The sequence below is a fragment of the Olea europaea genome, unplaced genomic scaffold (assembly GCF_002742605.1).
Source record: "Olea europaea var. sylvestris unplaced genomic scaffold, O_europaea_v1 scaffold1216, whole genome shotgun sequence".
NCBI classification, from domain to species: domain Eukaryota; kingdom Viridiplantae; phylum Streptophyta; class Magnoliopsida; order Lamiales; family Oleaceae; genus Olea; species Olea europaea.
Window position 1 is genome coordinate 243,777 of NW_019229586.1, and position 23,063 is coordinate 266,839.

General features: G+C 34.2%; 4 protein-coding genes across 8 annotated transcripts in view; 3 read left to right on the top strand and 1 right to left on the bottom strand.

Annotated features, from left to right (window-relative positions):
• Window positions 1–985: 985 nt before the first annotated feature.
• On the top strand, window positions 986–5,836 carry LOC111374194 (heterogeneous nuclear ribonucleoprotein 1-like). 5 transcript variants are annotated; one of them, XR_002699089.1, is made up of 5 exons: window positions 988–1,460; window positions 1,712–1,938; window positions 2,207–3,401; window positions 5,242–5,397; window positions 5,508–5,836. XR_002699089.1 is itself a non-coding variant. In XM_022996832.1 (5 exons), exons 3-5 carry the CDS (start codon window positions 1,717–1,719, stop codon window positions 5,253–5,255), a joined length of 1,431 nt encoding a protein of 476 aa, XP_022852600.1. In that variant the 5' UTR covers window positions 988–1,253; window positions 1,341–1,460; window positions 1,712–1,716; the 3' UTR covers window positions 5,256–5,836. The 5 variants fall into 5 exon arrangements, 4 of the variants coding, with proteins under 4 accessions (XP_022852601.1, XP_022852602.1, XP_022852603.1 ...); XM_022996832.1 differs by having other exon boundaries at window positions 988–1,253; window positions 1,341–1,460; window positions 5,242–5,836; XM_022996833.1 differs by having other exon boundaries at window positions 986–1,460; window positions 1,702–1,938; window positions 5,242–5,836.
• A 1,798-nt stretch (window positions 5,837–7,634) lies between these two features.
• On the top strand, window positions 7,635–8,549 carry LOC111374175. The gene is made up of 2 exons (XM_022996801.1): window positions 7,635–7,823; window positions 7,912–8,549. The coding sequence occupies exons 1-2, from the start codon at window positions 7,648–7,650 to the stop codon at window positions 8,414–8,416; spliced, it is 681 nt and encodes a 226-aa protein (XP_022852569.1). The 5' UTR covers window positions 7,635–7,647; the 3' UTR covers window positions 8,417–8,549.
• A 1,365-nt stretch (window positions 8,550–9,914) lies between these two features.
• LOC111374195 (40S ribosomal protein S8-like) lies at window positions 9,915–13,239 on the top strand. The gene is made up of 5 exons (XM_022996836.1): window positions 9,915–10,033; window positions 10,124–10,196; window positions 11,153–11,480; window positions 12,080–12,252; window positions 12,820–13,239. Exons 1-5 carry the CDS (start codon window positions 10,030–10,032, stop codon window positions 12,899–12,901), a joined length of 660 nt encoding a protein of 219 aa, XP_022852604.1. The 5' UTR covers window positions 9,915–10,029; the 3' UTR covers window positions 12,902–13,239.
• A 2,855-nt stretch (window positions 13,240–16,094) lies between these two features.
• Window positions 16,095–23,063, bottom strand: part of LOC111374168 (glycerophosphodiester phosphodiesterase GDPDL4-like) — a 12,230-nt gene continuing 5,261 nt past the window's right edge. The window contains exons 2-10 of the mRNA XM_022996798.1: window positions 22,951–23,059; window positions 21,577–21,870; window positions 21,089–21,204; window positions 20,495–20,993; window positions 19,832–19,870; window positions 19,395–19,679; window positions 18,677–18,819; window positions 17,109–17,592; window positions 16,095–16,717 (exon numbers count right to left, since the gene is read on the bottom strand). Of these exons, the coding sequence (XP_022852566.1) occupies window positions 16,413–16,717; window positions 17,109–17,592; window positions 18,677–18,819; window positions 19,395–19,679; window positions 19,832–19,870; window positions 20,495–20,993; window positions 21,089–21,204; window positions 21,577–21,870; window positions 22,951–23,059 (2,274 nt within the window). The 3' untranslated portion in view covers window positions 16,095–16,412. The remainder of the gene's footprint in view (window positions 16,718–17,108; window positions 17,593–18,676; window positions 18,820–19,394; window positions 19,680–19,831; window positions 19,871–20,494; window positions 20,994–21,088; window positions 21,205–21,576; window positions 21,871–22,950; window positions 23,060–23,063) is intronic.

Below are 23,063 nucleotides of genomic sequence, written 5' to 3' on the forward strand. Positions count from 1 at the left end.
ACTCTTTTTTTTTTTTTTTTTTTTTTTTTTTTTTAAGAACTGTTGTGGGGTGGGTTTGCCCGAAGAGGTTAGTGGACCCTAGGATTTGACAATAATCACTGGACTATCACTATACTAGAAACCAATTAACAACTGTTCTTAGTGTGGTTTAGTTGGCAATTTGCATCATTCTATGAAAGTTTGTTCGGTAAGATACACGGATTTTTATTTATTGTATAATTCGATCAGATGGTAATGTATAAGTTCGTTTGGTGGGACAAGTTCTTAATTTAAAAAAAAAATATTTACAAAGATAAATAAGTTCATTCGTGGTAACTTTAGTATTATTATTTTTTCATTATATTTCAATTAGGTAATTGTATTTTAGTTTTATTTAATTGAGTAATTATATTTTAATTTAATTGTAATTGAATAACTACACTTTAATTGAATTTCAATAGGACAACTGTGCTTTAATTTGATTTCAAATAAGGCAACTTTCTTCAATTCAACTAATTACAATCGATGACAAGTATAAATGTTAGTTGTCGAAGTAATAAGTATGAATTCATTGAAATGATCAGAGAAAAATATTTATTGACAGTTATGTCATCTATCTTCATATGTTCAAGTTATGGAGTTACTACGTAAAACGAGCACGTTTGTCTCCTATTATAAAAGAAAATATGGAGTTTTGAATATTATTTTTTAGAGAATGTGTGATTAAAATTTAAAGAAACTTTACTGGCTAGTGTGTATAATATTTTATTGTGTGAATGTGTGGTGGAGAATGTTACGGTAATAAGCAATTTAATTTATTAAAAGATGACAAATGGGACTAAATAAATATAATGAGTCAATTGAATTAAATTGGAAGTCCAAATTAATATTTGTGTAATTTTTCACTGTAACATGCATAGTATTTCAAAGCTAATCATCTGCCTCAGGCTCTCCAAATGTTCTTACACCAGATGTTGCCAAACGCTCTCCCCTCCCTCTCTCTCTTACCCATATATATATTTTTAAATATAAATATAAATATAAACAATATCTGCCCCTCATCCCAGCTAAGGAACTCCATTTCTTTTGTTTATTTAAAAGGAGTGGAATAACCAAGAAAAAGAAAGGAAGGGAAGGACCTTTGGGGGAGCTAGAGAGAGAAGAAAATGAGAGGATGAGCACATCCTCTGTTTTCATTTTTGTATAATTTCTCTCCTTAGATCTTAGTTTTTTTTTTTATCAGATTTTGTCGTCTGGGCTCCCCCCTTCCAATGGTCAGTTTTTATATTGAATTTGGAGAAAATTAGCAATCTTTTCATTTTTCATCGATCGGATTATGTATCTAAATTATGGATTTTCAGGATGGCGAGATTGAATCCTGTTTGATTATGTAGGATCCGATGATTTTCAATTAAATCCAGCATTTTCACTTGCTAATTGATCAGTATCGGTACTGCTTCCTATCTGATTTTCTGGATAAGGTGTGGTATTTTTCGTTCATTGGCTTGTAGATCCATGTTTTATGTTTTAAGTTCCCGGAAAATTGATATCAAAAGTTGCGCCTGTTAATCTCATTTTTGAATTCAACCATACACTTCATGTGCTCAGAAATTTTTTTGCTCCTCAGTACATATTCGTTTGCCAGGATTATTTTTCCTTCATCTCGTAGCTAAATTGTTTATGATGATGGAAGTTTTACTGAAATTCGTGACAAATGAATAGTGAATTGCAGGAAAGATGGAATCAGATCAAGGTAAGCTATTTATTGGTGGGATTTCTTGGGACACAGATGAGGATCGCCTTAAAGAATATTTTGGAGCATATGGAGAAGTGATGGAGGCTGTGATCATGAGAGATCGTACCACTGGCCGTGCTCGTGGCTTTGGGTTTGTGGTCTTCACCGATTCTGCAGTAGCTGAAAGAGTCATTAAGGAGAAGCACATGATTGATGGACGAACTGTGAGTAGTTTATTCGTTTATAATAGATATTACAATGTATTGAAAATGCAGTAGTATGAATTGCTGTTACTTCCTTTTTTGTTGCTGAAAATGCCTTCTGTGTAGATTCAATTGACTACCAATTTCTAGTTTTAATAGAGTAACAAGCCTGCAGCCTTCTAGCTGAAAATGGATAACAAGAAACTTTTCTCTTTGGACTTCCTAAGTTTAAGATTATCTTCTTTTTGTGTCCACGAAATGGGCAATTTATTTATTTTTCAAATATCAGGTGGAAGCAAAGAAAGCTGTTCCAAGGGATGATCAGCACCTGATGTATAGAAATAGTAGTAACAGTCAAGGATCACCAGGTCCCGGACGCACTAAAAAAATATTTGTAGGAGGACTAGCATCAACCGTCACGGAGAGTGACTTCAAAAGTTATTTTGATCAATTTGGAACCATAACTGATGTGGTAGTGATGTATGACCACAATACTCAAAGACCTCGAGGTTTTGGGTTTATAACATACAATTCAGAGGATGAAGTCGATAGGGTGTTGCACAAAACATTTCACGAACTCAATGGTAAGATGGTTGAGGTGAAGCGGGCAGTTCCAAAAGAATTGTCTCCAGGACCCAGCAGAAGCCCTCTTGTTGGATACAACTATGGTTTCGGTAGAGCCAACAACTTTCTAAATAGCCATGTACAAGGATATAATCTAAGTTCACTGGGGAGCTATGGAGTCAGGACAGATGGTAGATATAGTCCATTAGCCGGTGCTCGATCTGGGCTCTCCCAATTCGGTTCTCCGGCTTATGGAATGGGTGTGAATATGGATCAAGGGTTGAATTCTGGCTTTGGAGGGGGTTCGAACTTAAGTAGCAATCTTGGGTACGGGCGCATTATAAATCCCTATTTTGGTGGTAATCAGAGCAGGTATAATACTCCTATTGGTTACAATACAAGTAGTAGCCGAGGAGATTCCCTTTTCAATTCTTCTTCCCGAAACATGTGGGGGAATACTGGACTGAATACTTCTCCGAGTAATGCAAACTCCGGATCATACTTTGGTTCCAGAAGTGACGGTTTTGGAGTGTTTGGAAATAATGGTGCAAATTGGGGCACTTCTCATATTGCCGCTCCCCTTGGGGGTAGTTCTTCTGGTTTTGGCAGAGGAAATGTTGGCTATAGAGTTGGAGGAAACAATTTTTCGTTGGCAGCCGAAGGATTTGGAAGAAATGGTGGAACAGCTGTATCCACAGCATCTTCACTTACAGCATCGACCGGCATTTATGAAGGATCTTATGGGGACTTTTACCGAAGTGGCTTGGTGTATGGAGATCCAACTTGGCAAACCACATCGTCTGAGATAAATAATTCTGGTTCATTTGGTTATGGACTTGGGAATCCAGAAGATGGCGCTGCTAAAGAATCTGAGGATTATGCCGTGGGTTATGACATTACAAATAGACAATCCAATAGAGGTAATCCTGTTCATCCTATTTTCCACTTGTGCTAAAGATTCGGATTGTTTTTTCCTGAAAATATGTGCACTTTCTAATCTAGACTTGAATAATATAGTTATTTTTCTATATAAGTTATAACATGACTCACAACGATAACATATTTTACTTCATGACATTAGCTTAAAAAAGGTATCATGTGGAACTCACTTTTGTTTGACAGTATCGAAGTTCAAATCTTTTCTCTTTCTTGATTTGCAGAAATATCATGAAACTCTTGATTATAATTCTTAGCAGAAATATCATAAAAGTTGTCAGTTTAATTTCATTACCCTTTTCTTTATCATATTATTAAAAACCAAATTTGATCCAACTACTAAGAGAAGCATGAAGGAATTAATGATACTTGTTTTAGTTGTTCTTCTGTCATGGTTCTCCAGTCTTTGGTCTCTATGCCATTGCCAGCCGATGAAACAAAAAATGTCACAATTGCTCAAGGAGAGAAAATTTTAGAATAGAGACTGAAAATTTTCGGGTATAGCTATTGTAACTGTAACAACTATGGGAAATACTCGAATATGTAACTAGATGTAAGTAAAATATACTTCAAACTTATTGTGTGTTCTACGCTATCTATGTTGGTATTTAATAATTATTTCTAAAATATTTGAGCGTTAGGAGTGTTAGACATTTTTGCTGTTTATTGGTATTTGGTACTGAAATTAGTTATGTTCCCACCATACGAGTTTTTATTTTTTTTAAATAACATTGTAAGAGTTGAGGCACTATATCAATATTTTGATTTTGTTTTCATATGAAAATTATGAATGAGAATGACTTGTTCGATAAATTACTTCTTTGGACTAATTTGTAGCTTTGTTGTCCTCACTTAAGAAAATACTCAAATCTGAAAATACTAAAATAGAACTAACTTCATATTCTTCTCGTGTATTATATATTTTAAAATATTAATGCTTCTGTGACATCAAAATTTTACTTTATATAATTATTATCTCATGCATTCAAGATAACCACAAATTATCATTCGTAATCTAGCTTATTATAATTTGCTGGGCAAAAAGTTTTAAGTATAGAAATTTTAGGTAATCTAGAAGTAACGGGTTAACACAAGTGATGTAACATGAACTATAGCAGTTGTCCAAATAAGTTGAACTTCCAATACCTGTGCTTGTGTTATGATTTGTTTCAATGAGTCGGATAAATTACAGCCTCTTTTGGTAAAAACACGTTGATAGCAACGAGTTTTTAGGAACGTGTAAAGGAGTTTTGTGGAATTTGTAAGAGTATCTTTAATGGTGATGTAAAATTGGATATAAATTGACCACTTTTGGATCTCCATTTACATCTTGGTGGATCTCCATTTACATCTTGGTGGATCTCCATTTACATCTTGGTGGATCTCCATTTACATCTTGGTGGATCTCCATTTACATCTTGGTGGATCTCCATTTACATCTTGGTGGATCTCCATTTACATCTTGGTGGATCTAAATCTAAATCCAAAATCCTCTCCAATGAGAAGATCTTTATAAATTTGGTGCAAGTGGGTTGGTAGCTTTTTGCTTCTTGTGGGCCCCACAAGTAGATCTAAACATAGATGTAAATTTTCATTTTCATTTTATTTTTTACATTTTTCTTCGGAAAATGCACTTTTTATTTCCTTTGCATCTCTCCATGGAAGAGGCTTGCGACCACTTTGGAGATCTTAACCACAATTTAGATTTAATTTAGAGTACCACTGGAGATGTTCTAAGTATACATGTTGAACAATATAGTTATAAACATCCTTCAATATATCAAATATTATTTTGATAAATAATTTTTATATTGGCTTATTCAGGAATTGCTGCATAGGAAATTTTAATATTTGGATACCTGAAGAAAATTGTAGGAGAAGAAAGTCCTGAAAAATCACGTGGTTGTGAATTTCATACACATCCGACAAGATACATATACCATGTCAGTCAGTGAAGCTAACGGGGGAGCTTAATTCAAAGTATGTGTGTTCAGTGCAAGCAGTTTCAAGGGATTTTATGCAGTTATGAGGTTTAATTTCTGAATATAACTTAGTTTCTTTTCTCTGTATTTGCTTGAGATGTAAATCAGATTTGCGAGATATATTCTGGAGGATCCATTCTAGTTAATTTGTCGAGCGTCTCTTCAACAAGAAAGTACCATTCGTATAACATCAAAAGGTAGAGATTTTTGTGTATTCTTTTGGTTTTGAACTTTTTTGTCGAAGTTATATTTGCTGGCGTGAAATATAAGAGGGATACCGGCTTAGGTTCCCTTTTAATAAAATACTGTGTTCTTATTCATTTTACTGGATTTTCGAACAGTTTAAAACTTCATTTGACATTGTAATAGATTATGTGTAAGAAACAGATTTCATGTTTGAATTTTTCAGTTGCCTAGGTTTATAAATAATGTCTGTTCATGCTGTCTTCTGCTGTTTCTTACTGATGTTACACAGGTTTATTTGATTTATGCACATTAGTTTCAAAATTGTGTTCTTTATCCCGGGATTAAGTCAACTGCGTGAGCATTCCAATTTAATTGAGGATTCACGCAGTCGTAGTAGGGATTCATTCCGGGATAATGCACGATAGTTTTGCATGAGGTAAATGTTTATGATGACAGGTATGTTGTTACATTATTTACGGTACGACCATAGTACAATAATCAAAATTTTAGCTTATTTTTCGTATTTAATACGGTTAAATTACGAGTACCAAACATGAGATAAGAGTTTTATTTTCATCTTTTGACTTATTTTTTCTGATCTAAAGATGATGGAGGGTAGCATGCAATAGATTACAAATAGGTCATTGATTTCATATTTGTATTTCAATGAAGTCATTCGTTTGTTTGGGAAATATTATTTGAAGAAAGATACTAATATTTTTAGAGAATATTTGGTGAAAAAGTAGGAAAAGTTATAGGTTTTCATGTAAAATTATTTTTTTGGAAGAATATATAATCGAAAATGAGTTAAAAAAAAATTATTCCCCATAAGTTGTGCCAAACAAATCAAGTTTGATGGTTTGACGTAAAACATTGCGTGGCAAGCAAACGAGTTTGGACGGAATTATTTAAGTAATATAATTGTGTTCAAAAGTATGGTCTATCTGCTTAAAATCTGAGCACAAGTTTAGCGAATGTTTGGCAAAGTTTAAAATTTTTTTTTAAATGCTTAAGATACGTAACATGTTTTAGTGCAGTAGATTTTTTTTTTTAATTTACATGCAAAATATTTTATTGAAAGAATGTGTAACCAAAAATGAATTTGGAGAGAAATGAATTTTTTTGTATAATGGGGTTCGAACAAAAGTTCATTTCATTGACGTCAACATTCTTTTAAAGAATTGATGTTATATGTACAACCTAGTTTGACAATTTTGGTCGACATTTTGCACTTGACAACATCATATTCATTCATTTTAAACATTATTTTTTAAATCAATGGCTCGAATTTTGACAACACCAACATTGTCAATCATTATTGTCAAGCATGATTGTATAAATAGATTAATTCTTGACTTTTTTTATCATTAGCTCGATCTACGCTTCAATACAGAAACGAAAAGATTGATGGCGGAATTTGAACATTACAATCTTGCAACCATAATCACTTACCTTAATTATGAAAGCTAAAGCTTAATTATTAATTAATAAATCAAAAAAAAATTTGCAGAAGATAATATTTAATTATCTTTCCCTTACCGAAAGTAACAAATTAATATGCTATAAATAAAACGGAGACCATTTTTATTATTAATTTCCAAAATTTCCAGCACCAATTTTAAACCCAAGATTTCATTTCCATTTATATATTAAAAAAAAATTTCTTAATAAAAGCCTTATTACGATTTCTTTGTATTTGTTCGTTAATCTTGTCAATGGATCCAATTTCTCAACTCGAGCAAGTGAAGAAATATTATCCATTCATGGTTAAATAATTATTTATTTATTCACATGCCTCTTCGTTTTTTTTTTTTTTAAATGAATTTCTTGCTAATATGTTTCACAATATTTAATTTCTTGGATTATGATCTTGCAGACTTGTATTGTGAAGGTGAATACCAAAACTCAATGGCCAAAGACTGTTGCAAAAATTTTGAGCAAGATTCAAGGTTCGGTTTTGTATAAAAAAAAAAAAGTTACTCGACCTGTTCCTTGTGCTGTTCAATATTATGCGTTAATCTGTTTCTGATAATGATTTTATGTAGGAGTACATAATTTCAGAATGGATCCAGAGGGACACGTTGAAATTTCTGGTACGGTGGATCCCGATTTACTCTTAAAAATGCTTGGAAAATCAGGGAAAAAAGCACAATTATGTTGGTTTCAGTTTGGAGAGTGTTCAAGCAATTTATTTATGTCGAATCGGACAGCCAATGTAGCGCCTGGAAGCTATGGACGGTATTTTGAACCTTCTCGTCTAAAATCTTAAATATATATTGCACGTTTACGGGCATATGTTAGATTCAAATGTCTTTGACTCGGACAGATATATCCAGAACGGGAATCCTCCTCGACCCAAGTTGCCATCAAATGAAGATCACAACCAGAAACATGTTGATCCCAACACTCTTGATCGGATGCACAATTTTGAGCATGCTCATGAGCATTTGCATGATCACAAGCCACCGTGGCTTGCTCCGAGAACGAAAGCGAACACTTTGGGACCTGGCCGACTTCCGCCTCGTGCGCCACCCGACACTCGTGATCATTTGCTGAATTTTGAGCAGGCTCATAAGCACTTGCATGATAACAAGCCATCACCTGCTTCGAGAATGAATGAGCACACTTCAGGGCCCATTTGGCTTCCGCCTCGTGCACCAACCAACACTAGTGATCATATGCTGACCTTTGAGCAGGCTCATAAGCACTTGCAACATCAAAAGCCGCCGCCTGCTTCGAGAACTAATGCTACTTCGAAACCTGGCCGGCTTTCGGCGGCTCATGCGCCACCCCTTATCAGTGAAGGCATCAGCTGCTGCAACTTGATGTGAGGTTCAACACCTTGTTGCATCACCACAATGTTGTTGAGTACTTGAGGGTATAGGTCCTAGCATTTGGTTCTATTAGTTTGTGAACTTTTTAATTTGTTTTATTTTGTACTTGTGAATGGATAATAACTATTTCATGGGATATTTGGGTATAGAGTAGAGGAATATAAATCTTATTCGGTGATTAAATTCAACCGTCTAGAGTTTTTGTATATCTCACAATGGAGCATATCTAAAGTTGCTTAACATTTGTTGTGTTCCTTTAGTTGGTTGTTTTCTATAATATTATGAAAAATTCTACTTGTACATAACGGTGTCCATAATGTGATGTGACAATCATCTGGTTGTTGATGTGCAAGTGTGAGATTTGAATTAAAGGTTGGATCCAGTGTCATGTGTAATTATGGACACCATTATGTGGACAATTATATAAATGTGACACTTATCTAATATTATATATTTCATAGGCAAATAATTTCCTTCGAGCTTTGCAGTATAACCTATAGTGATCGGATATAATTGTTTATTTTTGAGGGTTCTTGAGCAAGAAGTGTTTGATATCGGTTTAAGCTACCTAACTATTATGTTATATTTGATCTTAATTATGTGGTTATTCATGTGGTACTTTAACACTTGTCAACCTGAAGATTTGACGTGATATAGAGGAATTATATTCAATAATGTTGATGTGAATTTTAAAATTAAACTTGACATAATATAATAGAAATTGCCACTAAATCAACCTCATGACCTACCTAACATATATAACACACAGAAGGATAATTGTTTGCTTTAATGAAATGATCAAATCTATTAAAGGAGACTTGGTAGGCGAGAAATTTTTTAAAATAAGACGGGGCTAAATTAGTCATTTAGAGAAAAAGCTCCAAGAATTCATATAGTTTTTGTGGGTCTATTAATAATTTGATCACCCATTTGATTCTGATTTTTCACCTCGAAAAATCAATTTTTTGATCGTTACTTTCAATAGTCAGCCGTCATTTTTTAACTTTTTACTCACAGTTAGAATTCACTTTTCTCTCTAACGATCAAAAAATTAATTTTCATAATAACCACCGAACAAACCTTGAATAATGCTACTCATTCATAACAAAAATTTGGGAATGCATTTGTAATAAAAATTATAAAATGACACGAGGATCAAGTGGATGAAGTAAGACAAAGACAAAAAACATTGACCTTACTACGTGGACATTAAGATTTGGAGGTGCATTTGGCAATTCTGTTACCCAAAGTGCACCCTAAGTGTTAAAGTAGCAAAGCTTTTATGATTTATATAAAGAAATACATAATGTAAACATGTCAATCTACTAATTATTAGTTTAAAACACGGTTAATTTTTTTTCCACCACATCATTTTCGGTAAATATTTTATGTACCATTTTACGTAAAGTAACAAAATCTTAGAAAACATTATCCGAAACAAAAGTGGAGAGGGCAATATTGTCAATTAACTCAACTAGGGTTTTGAGCATGAGGTATAAAAACCCTTCTCACCTACTTAAGTCACTTTATTTGCCATACAGGGTTTGCATTTGCACCGCCGTTCAGGCAATTGAGGTTCAACGGAACAGTAGGAGCCCCCGCCGGAAACCATGGGTAAAAGATCAATTAATTTAGTTAGTATGACTTTAGCGATTAATCTTAATTTTGGAAGGAAAAATATGAACGAACTGTGATCATATGCAGGTATTTCACGGGATTCGATGCACAAGAGGCGTGCAACTGGAGGCAAGAAGAAGGCGTGGAGAAAGAAGAGAAAGTAAGTTTCATAGGTGTTCCTTCCTAGTAACTTCGAATCCTGTTTGCATTGGCAGTTATTCTGAGTTATTAGGCTTCTGTGTTCAGTGTGTACAAAGATTAGTCCCGTGCTCAAAACTCTTTGTTGCATCGTTTATTGTAATTCGCTGTGGTTTTTTAATGTCTGTTTAATTGCATTTTTTATTTTGAGTACATTGATCTTTCTTGGGATTTGATGCTATTTTATGTAATTTTTTCGGTTCGTTTGGGGGATTGATAGATGACTAACAGATTATGAATCTTCCTTGGGGTTTGATGCTATTTTATGTAATTTTTTCGGTTCTTTAGTGTGATTGATAGATGACTTCCAGATCATGAATCTTCCTTGGGATTTGATGCTATTTTATGTAATTTTTTCGGTTCTTTAGTGTGATTGATAGATGACTTCCAGATCATGAATCTTCCTTGGGATTTGATGCTATTTTATGTAATTTTTTCGGTTCTTTAGTGTGATTGATAGATGACTTCCAGATCATGAATCTTCCTTGGGATTTGATGCTATTTTATGTAATTTTTTCGGTTCCTTTGTGTGATTGATAGATGTCTTCCAGATTATAAAGTGTGGTGTGAAATACGTTCATTTTCAAGATGATGTGCCACTTTTTGTCATAGTAAACTACAACTTTTCTGAATCGGTGCCATCTATTACGTCAGATTCTTGTTTCAATGTTTGAACTCAACTCTAAAAATAACGTTGATGTTTTAGTTGAATGTTGATGGATTTTGATTATGAACTAATAATCCTTACGTGCAAACATAACCATCGTTTTGGTTTAAAAATATTAATTGGCATGAGAGTTTTGATTTTTAAATATTTTGATGCAGACATTACTAAGGAGATCTAATTTACATGTTTTTATACTGGATCCATCATGTTTCTAAAATATCTTTTGATTAATAATCATACTCTCTTCCAAGGTATGAGCTTGGAAGACAACCAGCAAACACAAAGTTGTCAAGTAACAAGACCGTGCGTAGGGTGAGGGTCAGAGGAGGTAATGTGAAGTGGCGTGCCCTGAGGCTGGATACAGGGAACTACTCTTGGGGAAGTGAAGCTGTGACCCGGAAGACTCGTATCCTAGATGTGGTGTATAATGCGTCAAATAATGAGTTGGTGAGGACTCAAACTTTGGTGAAGAGTGCTATTGTGCAAGTGGATGCTGCACCATTCAAGCAGTGGTATCTGCAGCACTATGGAGTTGATATTGGCAGGAAGAAGAAGGCTGCTGCCAAGAAGGAAGGAGAGGTGCGAACTTTCTTAGTTTATTCCTGCTTTAATGTTACATTACATTGTAGTTTTCTTTCAGTTGTCATTATATGCTAGGTTACTATTTTTTTATTTTTATTTTTTTTAATTTTATTTTAAAGCTTTAGGCTCTATGATTGCATTGGACTTTGTGTTTAAATGACTAATGTATTAGGATATCTATTAGCAACTTGAACTATGTATCGAGCATTGACGCTGACAATAAATCTTGCTTGCAGTATTATAAGTTAGCCCCTGTTTGGGCTCCATTATGTCAAATTATAATGAAAGGAATAGTAATTTTTTGAAAAATGTGATATTAATGCGGAGAACTAGTTGCAAAAAAATTCTTTTAACGAGTTAAGTATCAAGAACAGTGGATAGTATAGCGCATTGCATTCTTTACTTGTATGAATGTTGTTTGATTGCAGAAAACATCGATTTTCTGAAAGGGAAGATTTTGAAGCCTAATATTGGGACGAAATGAGACTGTTATGAACTTTGTCTGCATAATCTGAAAGGGCCAAAACAAAAATAGATAAACAAAAGTAGTACCTATTGTCACTTCTTTTGATTCATAATGTTTGAACGTGCTTCAGGAGACTGAGACTGCTGCTACTGAAGAGGCAAAGAAGAGCAACCACGTCAAGAGAAAAATTGAAAAGCGTCAACAGGATCGCAAACTTGACCCACATGTGGAGGAGCAATTTGGCAGTGGCCGTTTATTAGCTGCAATCTCCTCGCGTCCTGGCCAGTGTGGCCGTGCTGATGGGTACGTCTTATCCTCTGAATCTCTTCTACTTCTCGTCCTTGGCATCAATCCAAACACATTTGCATGTCTACTTATAGTTACGCTTTGGTACCGTTTATTCTTGCTGAAATGAACTCCCCAGACAAAGATTTTTATCTTCGTAGTCAATTTATTAAACCACTTATTAAACCACTGCAAAGTGTCTTAGTTTCAGATCAAGGGTCTAAACTTGCATGAGTTTGAATGTGTTGTTTTAGCTTGTATACGAAATGGTACTTTCTTTTATGATATTTAAAGCTACATAGATGTAAAAATGTGTGGATTACTCTATATTGTTCTCTGACCACATTGACATTTCTAGGATACCGGCTATGACTGCAGCTTGCTGACTTTGAACCTTATCCTATGTACTAAATAGCTGGAAATTTTTCATTGGATGAAGTTTTATGGGCTATTGCTTAAATTTGATTTGCAAGAAATTCATCGAGATTTTAGGCTTGCTAGGTTTCTCTATTGGGAATGGTCTGCAATTTAAAGTCCTTTTGTTTTTATTATTCAAAAAGATTTTATGGAATGTATTTTGATCAGGTATATTTTGGAGGGCAAAGAGTTGGAATTTTACATGAAGAAACTGCAGAGGAAGAAAGGGAAGGGTGCTGGTGCTGCCTAAACCTGTCTTGGTCATGTGAAAGTTTCCCACCCAAAACGTTGCCCTCGGATTTTCCTTTTAGTTTTCTTTTGCTTGAGCTTTCTAGTGTTGGATTGACCTATTCAATTGTTGCACTGGTGAAATTTTCAAGGAGGATTATGTTTATTTTTCTAGAAATGGTTTGAATTGTGTTCGTAGTAGACCATCACTGGAGTATATTATGTTCCTTTAATAATTTCTACCTACCCACCGACAGCAGACATCATACTTTTGTGTGTTTATGAGCACATCAAGCATCGTCTGACTATTTTTGTCTTGGAAGAATTAAAGTATTTAATGGATAAATTTTCCTTTTCTAAGGTGGAAGAAAAAGAAGCCAAACTATGAGCATAAATTGAGATTCCTCATTTGGAGATGTCATGTTATTGGCTTCTTTTGTTGGTAAAATTCATGGATGTTGCCCATGCTTTAATTCTCTTTACAAAATTATTTGATTTTTTCTACTCTACGCTCTTTTCAACCATGTTATTTTCAACTTTCATAATTTATCCCATCTTCACACAGCACTCGTTTTCTCATTAATTACGACGACCCTTAGGTGTCCAATTTCATGAATCGCCAATGTATAGCTCGATTTTTCGTAGATGTTTGAAATCTACTGTAGGAGCATGTGGTTATATTATTAGAATAACAATAATACCAATTTTAGGACATTCTTTATTGTTGACTACTAGGTTCATTGTCGAGCCACCGGATTAAAATCTAAGTTTTAATCAAAGTCAAAATCAGCAATTATTTTTAATTACATGTTAATTGAAATTTATAACTTTTCAATTATATATTTTATCTTTTATCAAAGTTTATAAAAAAATTGAGTGTTTGGTGGGAATTAAAATTAGAATTTGGTAGAAAAATGAGTGGTTAAAAAGTTTTAGAATTTATGAAAAATGTGATTAATATTGATTGTTTGACTTTGACTTTGACTTAGATTAAAATCTGATTAAAATTTAAGCCAAAAAGGGACTTAATATTAATTCACACCAAGTAGGGTTTAAATATTTTTAGTTCATTATTTAATATTAAATTGTTATATTAATCTTTTATATGAAAGTTGAACCAAATAAAATTCACTTGTGAGTTGTGAATAGAAAGCCCATTTCAAATTCTTCTATGAATCAATTGCTGAAATTTTATAATTAAATTACATTTTTTCTTCATTAGGCTAAAAATTCAAATTTTTATAAATACATTGCGACGGACTTGAATAATAAACAGTAAAATAAAAGATAACAAGGACTTTCTTTTCATGTAGCATTGTTGAAGACACAATTTAAATTAATACATGGGTTGTGCTACATAGCCTACGAACTTGACCGCGGGGTTGACACCTCACACACACATGGCGAGGTCGGTATTATTTTATTTAATGGGACCCATCTCGGCATGTGAGAGGATGGTCAGCCCTGTTGTCAACCCCGCGGGTCGTTTAGCATTTTTCTTAATACATATAACAATTTGAGCCTAGTTAACATAGCCCCCGTTTGGCCTCCATTAATTTTTATTTCATTTTTTTTCTTATTTTCAACCACATAATTTTTTATAAAATAATATTACACGTAAATCAAAAAAAAATTCTTCTTTTTCAACCATTCATTTTTTAAAAAATCAATATTCCACACATTTTCATTTCCATAAAATGGGGGCTATGATCTTGTTTGGCCTGCATTTTAATTAAATTTTAGGAAAAAAGCATTTTGGAATAGAAACTTTTTGAAAAATATTTGGTTAAAAAGAAAAAAAAAAGTTTTGAATTTATGCATAATATTATTTTATTGAGAATGTATGATTGATAAGAAAAAAAATGATGAGAAAATTACACCACAACATATATTTAAAAAATACATTTCATAAATCAAATATAAAATTTATTTGTTCAAATATCAAGTATTAATTTAATTATTTATATTAATAGTATTATCATAAAATCTACTCACCCCACATTCACTACCCAAACCCTAAATTAATTCACCCTCCAACTGCCCCACTCCCACAATCGCTACCTTTCATCGATGATTTCTTTCCTCATTGCATTTTTTTCCTTCTTCTCAGCATTGACGGCGACCATTTTTTGTTTCTTCACATGCTTTTTTGCGCGTCACATTTCACGACGAGGACGGGTGAGGGGGAGTGAGCGCCGCTTATTATCTGCTCACGATGTCGCATCGCAGATGACGATCTAATGGCACCCACTTCCAAGACGGCAATCTGGTGGCAACCACTCATAAGACCTTCGGTCTGTTATTTGTTCTTTGTGGATTTGAGGTGATGGCGAGGGTTTTTGATTGTTAGGTTGTTACTGGCAGTAGTTGTAGTGCAATAGTGGTGAAGGTAGTTATTGGTGGCTGGAGATCTAATAAAGGTGGTTGTCATGGTTTTTGTTGGTAGTAGATTGGATTTGGTGGTGGCGATTTGGTGTCGGTGGTGATGTTGTGGTGTCGGTGGTGTTGTGGTATAACGACAGTGACAAGGTGAGGGTGTGCGTAAGTGGCCGTGGCTGTCGTAATAGTGTTGGTAGTGAAGGTATGTGATCCACTATTTAGTGCATATTACGTTTACACTTGACTTTAAAATTTGATAATTTGTGATTAAAAAATAATTTATAATCAATAAATATAAAAATATATAATTGATAGATAAATTAAGATTTTCATTTTTTTTATCCGTGACCAATAAAATAAATCGTGATTCATAAATTTTTTTTTATTTGTAATCTTGAAATAATTCGTGATCAATTATATTGATAATATGTGACCAATAAATAAATTAAAATCTATAATTATGTATATGTGACTATTAATTGTATAATTGTGATCTTATTATGTTTAATTAATTAATAAATACCTAATTTTTACATTTTTAAACTTAAGACCTGAAAATTGATTTGATGATACTTAACACCTGATTTATGATTTTTTTTCCCCATAAATTATAATTTTAACGGAGCACAAACGGGGTATATCATGCTAAAGATTTGAATTCAAAACCCATCCAACCATTCCAATAAAAAAAAAAGAGCACGTGTTATCATTTGATAGTAGAATTAAACCCGGCACGTCGAAGACAATCTATATAAATACATGATCTATCTCTACCCGTCTAAGTTTTTTGATGAAATGTTAAAAAGCTTCAGAATTCACTGAAATGTAAATAAGAGTGATTGTAATGTGCGAGTTTTGGGTAAATGTTCTCGTACACAATAATTGCACAAACAAAATTTACAACATGAACAAAAGATGTACACAATAATTGCACGAACAAAATTTACAACATGAACAAGAGATGCCATTCAATGTAATTGTAAAGAATAAATCGCACCCTTGTTCTCATTAGCTGACTGCCAATCTCCCATAAAAACAAATGCAGTGGAAAGAATAGAAGTACCTACAAATTCGACAACGAAAATCGTGGCCAGTGTGTCCGATGCTCGACTTCAGATATGGAAACGACAAAAAAAAAGGTCGTCGAGGTTGTCTCAGCAAAGCAAAAGGGTTGCAAGGACAGCAATCCTACTTAGGATCATGCTTGCAACAATTGTAGGCTGTCCATTTCGTGGGGTGGGAACTGATGCTGGTGCTATAGAGCCATTGCCAGTGTTCGTTGTCGGGGGCTTCTCCACAACTGGAGGTAGAGGTGGTTCGACCACGTCATTCTCTGACAGGACAGGGTATGGAGCCACGGCTGGTGGCAAATTTTGACGTTCCATAAGGCCAAGAAGGCCGCCAGGTGGAACAGGGCTCATGTATAATGGCAAATTTGTATACCCTAAACATCGATTCCCTGGGAATGGTACACGATAGCAAATACCATAAGCATGAAAGTGTTGAGAGGGTGTGTTAATGACATCCAATTAGGACTGACTTTTCAGCTAAGAAACCAGAAACGAAATGTCTCTGTCCATCATCTTGAGTAATGAAGTAAGCTAAAAGTTGATGAGAAATGTGAATGAAAACATGCTAAGCTCAAGCTTAAGAGAGCTATTAGAAGTGAACTTAAGGTGACATCAAATACATTTGAGTAAAAAAAAAAAAAAAACCTAAGAATGGCAATGGATACTGACATAAAGAAAAACTGAATAGATATGGCATAGATTACTATTTCTAGACTGATAAGACAACAGACTGCACAAATGAACAATGAAATAAATAAACAAGTTTACTAATAAACTTACTTTTATATTTAGCTGCCGTAGCTGGGAAGTCCGTTATGACACCATTAATTTTCATGAAAGAAACATGTGTGTTGATCTCCACATAAGCATCCGAGAAGAAATCCCAAGGTTGAGACAAAAACTCATTTCTGAATTTTTGGACATAAACATGGAATCCAAAGGCCTGGAACTTAGAGACCACATCCGTTTGCAAGGTGAGAAATGCCTTATCAATAGGAAATACGGATTTTTTCGTGATAACAACAGAACTGGCGAACTTTTTGATCTCCAAAATTGTAGAGTTTGTAACGTCGCGGATATCCTCATCGACCACGTAGACAAGCTCATAATTGCGGCTATTCTTGAACTTATTCAAAACAGCACTTTCACTAGATGTTACCATAATTTTCTTAGCCGTCTGATTATTATTACCAGCTTTGCTCAAAGCATCCAAAACTGCATCAATTACAGCTAGTCCCTGTTTCTCGGCTAGGTAAGCAGCATTCTGTGAAAAAGGACCCAGAATGAGACGTGATTTAAACCCAACAATAGATCAACCAAAGTGTATGAAAGAACAAATAGTACGTCTGATCATGGTCAGAAGACTGGTAAATTGTATCTTGAACAGACACTAGCATTTACAAACACGTGGAATTCGGTTTTTATTTGAACTGACTCGTCATCTTGGCAATCCTTGGCCAAGGAGCATGTGGTCTCACATAAGATGTGTGGAGCATGTTGGTCTCACTTGAGTATTGCTTGCTGAACCATTATATGAAACAGTGAACATGTCAAGCATATTATTTATTCTTAAACAAACTTAATTAGTTTAAATAAAAATTTAAGCTAAGCATACTCATACTATCAAGCAATGAACCATTACATGAAACGGTGAACAAGTTATGTCAGCATATTATTTATTCTAAAACTTGTTTACTAAGTATCGCAATGAATAGTTACAAGAAACAAAACAGTTATGTCAGCATATAGTACAGATCTACACCATGGAGTAGAACCTAATAAAGAAATACTAAAGCAACTGACTATTGGGAGGACAGACAGGATTAGACATGTTTCTGAATACACTCTTCTCCTCGACAAGAACAATAGAGCTGAGACTGACATTATGATAGTCTTTATTTTTTCTTCTATCATCAATTCTCTACACAGATAATAATCCTCGTATTGTGACAGAAAATTCGTGAAACCAAATGGTAGTAAAATTTCTGATTGGAAAATGAATAAAGCTGTATGAAGTTACGTTTTCTTATTTTCTTGCAGAGAAACTTCTCTATAACCATCCATTCATCTGCATTGAGATAGTCTAAATATTGGGAAGTAAATCGTGCTTAAGATTTAGAGTCAGAAAACTTCTGTTATTGGAAATGAAGTTAAATGTTTACAAGATCATATTTCCTACATCCTTCAAACTTCAAACCTGTAGCTAGTTAAGAATATTCAAACCTAGTATCATATGGGCAAGGTGATTCTGCTCAACTAAATGTTTGATGGGCATGCACATGCATTATTTACGAGATTCTGATTTTTCAAAAATAAGAATCCAGACCACTTGCATTGAGTAAACTTACCTCAATACTGATTAAGACACCAGAGACCGAAGATGCATTACTTGCAAGGCTCAAAAAATCAGACAACTGCATAAATTTCCCATCATTTTTGGCATTTGGATTTCGATAAATTGAAAAATTTGCGTATGGATTGTATATTGCAGCTGCAACAGGAACAAATATATTTTTACAATTTTAAATAACTACTCTTGAAATGCAGTTAACATTTCTGGAATAAAAAATGCATCAGGATATGCTAGAGAAGACATCAAGTTAGATAGCAATTAAACAAATATGAAATAAGAGAAGAAAAATGCAAAATTAAGGAGGGCAATAGTCTTGATGAAAGTTGAAAGGAGTAAGCCTCCTAACCTAAAACCACTTCATTCTCGGGTCAGATGGTATCATGTGAAATGTCCTATATACTGTATGCCTTGATATCTTTAAAATATTATATATTACATACAGAATGTCTGCCACAGAGACCTATTCCATGTACGTAGGAGGCCTTGAAAAGATCATGATTTTCAAAATTACGTCCTAGTCAACCTAGACCCGATCTGAGCTGGACAGGCCATAAGCTTGTTCATTTTTCAATTTTTGAAGTTAACCCATCCATTCGCAGGTCGATGCATAATTTTTGCTAAAAAGAGCAGCCAAACTTTTCATCTACACATAATTTAGGTTATGTGAACGTCAAGTTACGATAGTCATCGTACAGATGAAAAGTTTTTCTTACGCTTCAACATGCTCTGAATTTGGCTCCACGTGAGACTATAGGCGTATATTCCACCATCTATGTTATCTGGATTACTTGTGGACAGGTTGCTGAACTGAGTTTCATCAACATTAGTTCTATCTTTGAGGTTGATAGATCCCAAGCAAAAAGCTATCCCATCGTTTGTCATTTGTACAGGACAATCAAGAACGTCTACACCATCTGATATAGCTTTACTATATGCCTTGTCAGTACAGCCAGGATAGTCGCCACTTGCTCCTTCCGATGAGATAACCAAAAGCTTTACTGAATCAAACAGAGGGCAAAAGAAATCTGCTAAGCTTTACAGTTCAAAAGGTTGCAAATTTATAGTATTCGAAAAAATTTAAAGAGCAAGTGAAACCGAAGAAAATGATATCCAAACTTCAAAACAGGGAAGTCCATATGTTAATGCTTACCTTGTTCTCTTTCATTCTTGCCCATATGCGAGAAGCAATCTGCTACACGAAAAAGGTTAGATGTTGGAAGATATACATCCAGTGTCAACACACCATGTCCTTATAAAAATAGCCAGTGGAAATGAAACATTCTAATTGTCACACAAAAAAGGATAAAAAATAAAAATAAAAAATCCAGATATTCATGATTCCTCCATTCAGATTGCATATGACAATTTAACTAATGAAGGCACGTGATGCAAACAGTGTCAGGAACCAGCTTTCAAGGGTAAAGAAATTGTCAGTGCAGAAAAAATAAAAAAATTATTACTTCTAAACTGGATTGCAAGACAATGTCATCAGAATATAAAAAATTTCTACTCTTCAGCATTACTATTTCCAAATTTTAGGTTCTATAAATACACCGTTGAAGCATATTCCTGTCAACAAGCTCTCTGAACTTGGTTATCAGTTTACATTTTCATGACAGTGATATGTATCAAAGATGAGACCGACAATTTCCATCACTCAGCCAGGATGCATGTTTATAAAGAGAAATATCAGGTTTAATTGAACTATAAACCTCACAAACATTTTGAAGTTTTCAAATCAAGGTCATGCCTCCTTGTTGCACATTCTCATTCACACCATTGAAGAAAAAAGTCAAATAGTCTTGCAGCTTACCTACGGCTTCAGATGGAGTTATCGGGAAGTCAGAGAGTACACCATCAACAGAAAAGTCGCCGTTGTCAATGTAGTTGAGATACTCAGCAACAGGGTTATAGCTGTAGTTATAGGGTAAACGTGCATCATTTACAAAATTTGATGCAAACACTTCTAGACCAGCTTTATGAGCATCCGAAACAACAGAAGTATGAGGTTGTAAATATAGATTGATGTCAGGCCATATATAATTTTTAGGAACAAGAATTCCCGAGGCAAATGTTTTGATAAATGTAAAATTCCTCAAAAGTAATTTATATGTTTGGTTGGTTGAAGGCTCCATATCATCATGTTCCAGAAACTGAAATATGAGTTTTGTCGGGCTTTTTCTGAATCGTGCATTAATATTTCTCAAGAAGTTCACCTCTGGTGATGAAATATAGTTAACAACCACGCGTCTAGACACAGAAATGATGAAGGTTCTCATATTCAGATTATGTTGACTGAAGAAGGCATCATGCAGCAAAGTATATACAAAAATATGGTTCATTACAAGTCATCATATTATCGGGATACAAATTTTGAATATGATCAAGAATGACTTGATACGTGTACCTGAACATTCAACCACAATCCTGGTGGTTGTGCGAAGTTAACAACATCCATAACAGTAAGAATCTTCTGTGGAGGGCCATCAAAATTAGGTGCCCGAGAGAAGATTCTCTGGATCACTGTCCCCAGTATTTATATTCAGCAAGCATGCAAGCAATAACTCAATATCTTATAACTTCAGCACAATTACAAACAATAACTAACGACTTTGCATTACCAACCATTTGGACCATTCACTAAGACAATACAACCACTAGCCAAAGTTGAGAAATTTGTTTTATACTGTGAGAAGCAAAAATGTACTGGCAGCTATAAAAAATGGAAGATTCAATGAGTTTATTACATTTCTCCAAGCATGGCCCTTGAAAGATTCAATGATGAACGTAAGTTAGCAAGAACTAAGATGTAACGATGGAATAATGTACCCTACGACAAGACCCATAAACAATGGAATAATGTATACTACGATGAGACCCATAAACTGAACTTACGATTGACAGATGCTAGGTCGTGAAGGGTAAAATCAACAGAAAACCATCCTGTCATATCAACCCCATTCACGGGGTAGGTGTTTCCCCTTTTCTCGAAAATAGTATCAATGTCAGAACCATTTTCAAGCTTCAGATCTGGAAAGCAGATTCCATCTCCATCTTTCGTAAGTTGAACGTCACACCATACAACCACACTGGGTAAGCCAACCTGAACTGCTAGTTGATAGGCATATCTACCAGAATCGGGAAACAAGCCTGAAAATCCACCTCTAGCTATGACTAAAGGTGAGTCTCCTGCAAAAAGTAACAAAAAAATAAGTTCTTGGAAACCATATTATGATAAGTAAATGTAGTCACTGAGATGAAAGTATAAAATTCAGTTGTTTTGCCTTAAGGTGAAAACAGAACTCTGCATAAAAGAACTGTACATTAAAAAAAAAAATCTTTATAGCTTCATCAATGGGTCTCAAAGCTCAGAATTCAATGTGATAAACAGACTGCATATTAAGCCTTAGTTTGGGTTTCATTTTTTTTCAAAGTCAATCTTTAATTTTAACCATGCATTTCATAGGGTCACGTGTACTATCCATTTATCCACCACTATATTATTGAAAAGCAACTTTTTAGTAAAAAAAAGGAAATCCCAACAGAGGCGCAAACAGATTTTATATGATTATATTTTGCTTTTGATCCTTTGTTTAGGAATAACAAAAATAAGACGCTGCTACAAAATACTAATCCTACAGGAAGCGATTAAGGAAAGATGAAAGTATGGTGAATAGTTGAATATTGTAACATGGAATTATTTGGCATATAAGTCTTCGATGGATCCTTTGGTCATACAAATGATCACCAACTTCGACCTCATAGGGATTACTGAAAGTTTGTGCATTCTCCTCTGGCTTATAATTAAGGAAACATGATGAGACCATTAAAAACTAAAGCTTCGAGTTAAAATTTATCTCAGCTAACAAAATCAATATTCTCATTGAGTACCTAAAATTAGTATTTAAATGACCTCCTCCTCTCTAAAACAACACCCTACGGAAGATCTTACACTGGGTATGTAACAATAACAAAATACAAGAAAACAAGAGAGCAAAATAAATAAAATTTTAAGCCATACTTAGTATGCTTGTAAACTTTGAGAGAAATCATTGAAAATCAACATAAAGCATCCAAATTGTTAGAACTCTCTACTTATCCAGTCCTGGCATTTTTTACAGCAAAAACAAAACAAAACCTAAGAATCCTAATTCAATATTTCGTTTTTCCTTTCGGAGAAAAATCACACAAAAAGACGCAGAAAACACAGAAATTTACAATTGGTACCCGCAGACCCGCCCACATAGGAGAGAGACAGAGATCTCATACCCTCAAGTGTTTGCCATTTACTGGTGTTGTTCTTAGAACCTCGAGTAGCAACTAAAACCACCAAGTAGCTTAGCTGAAAAGCTAAAAATAGGCAAACGGGAAACTGCAGCTTA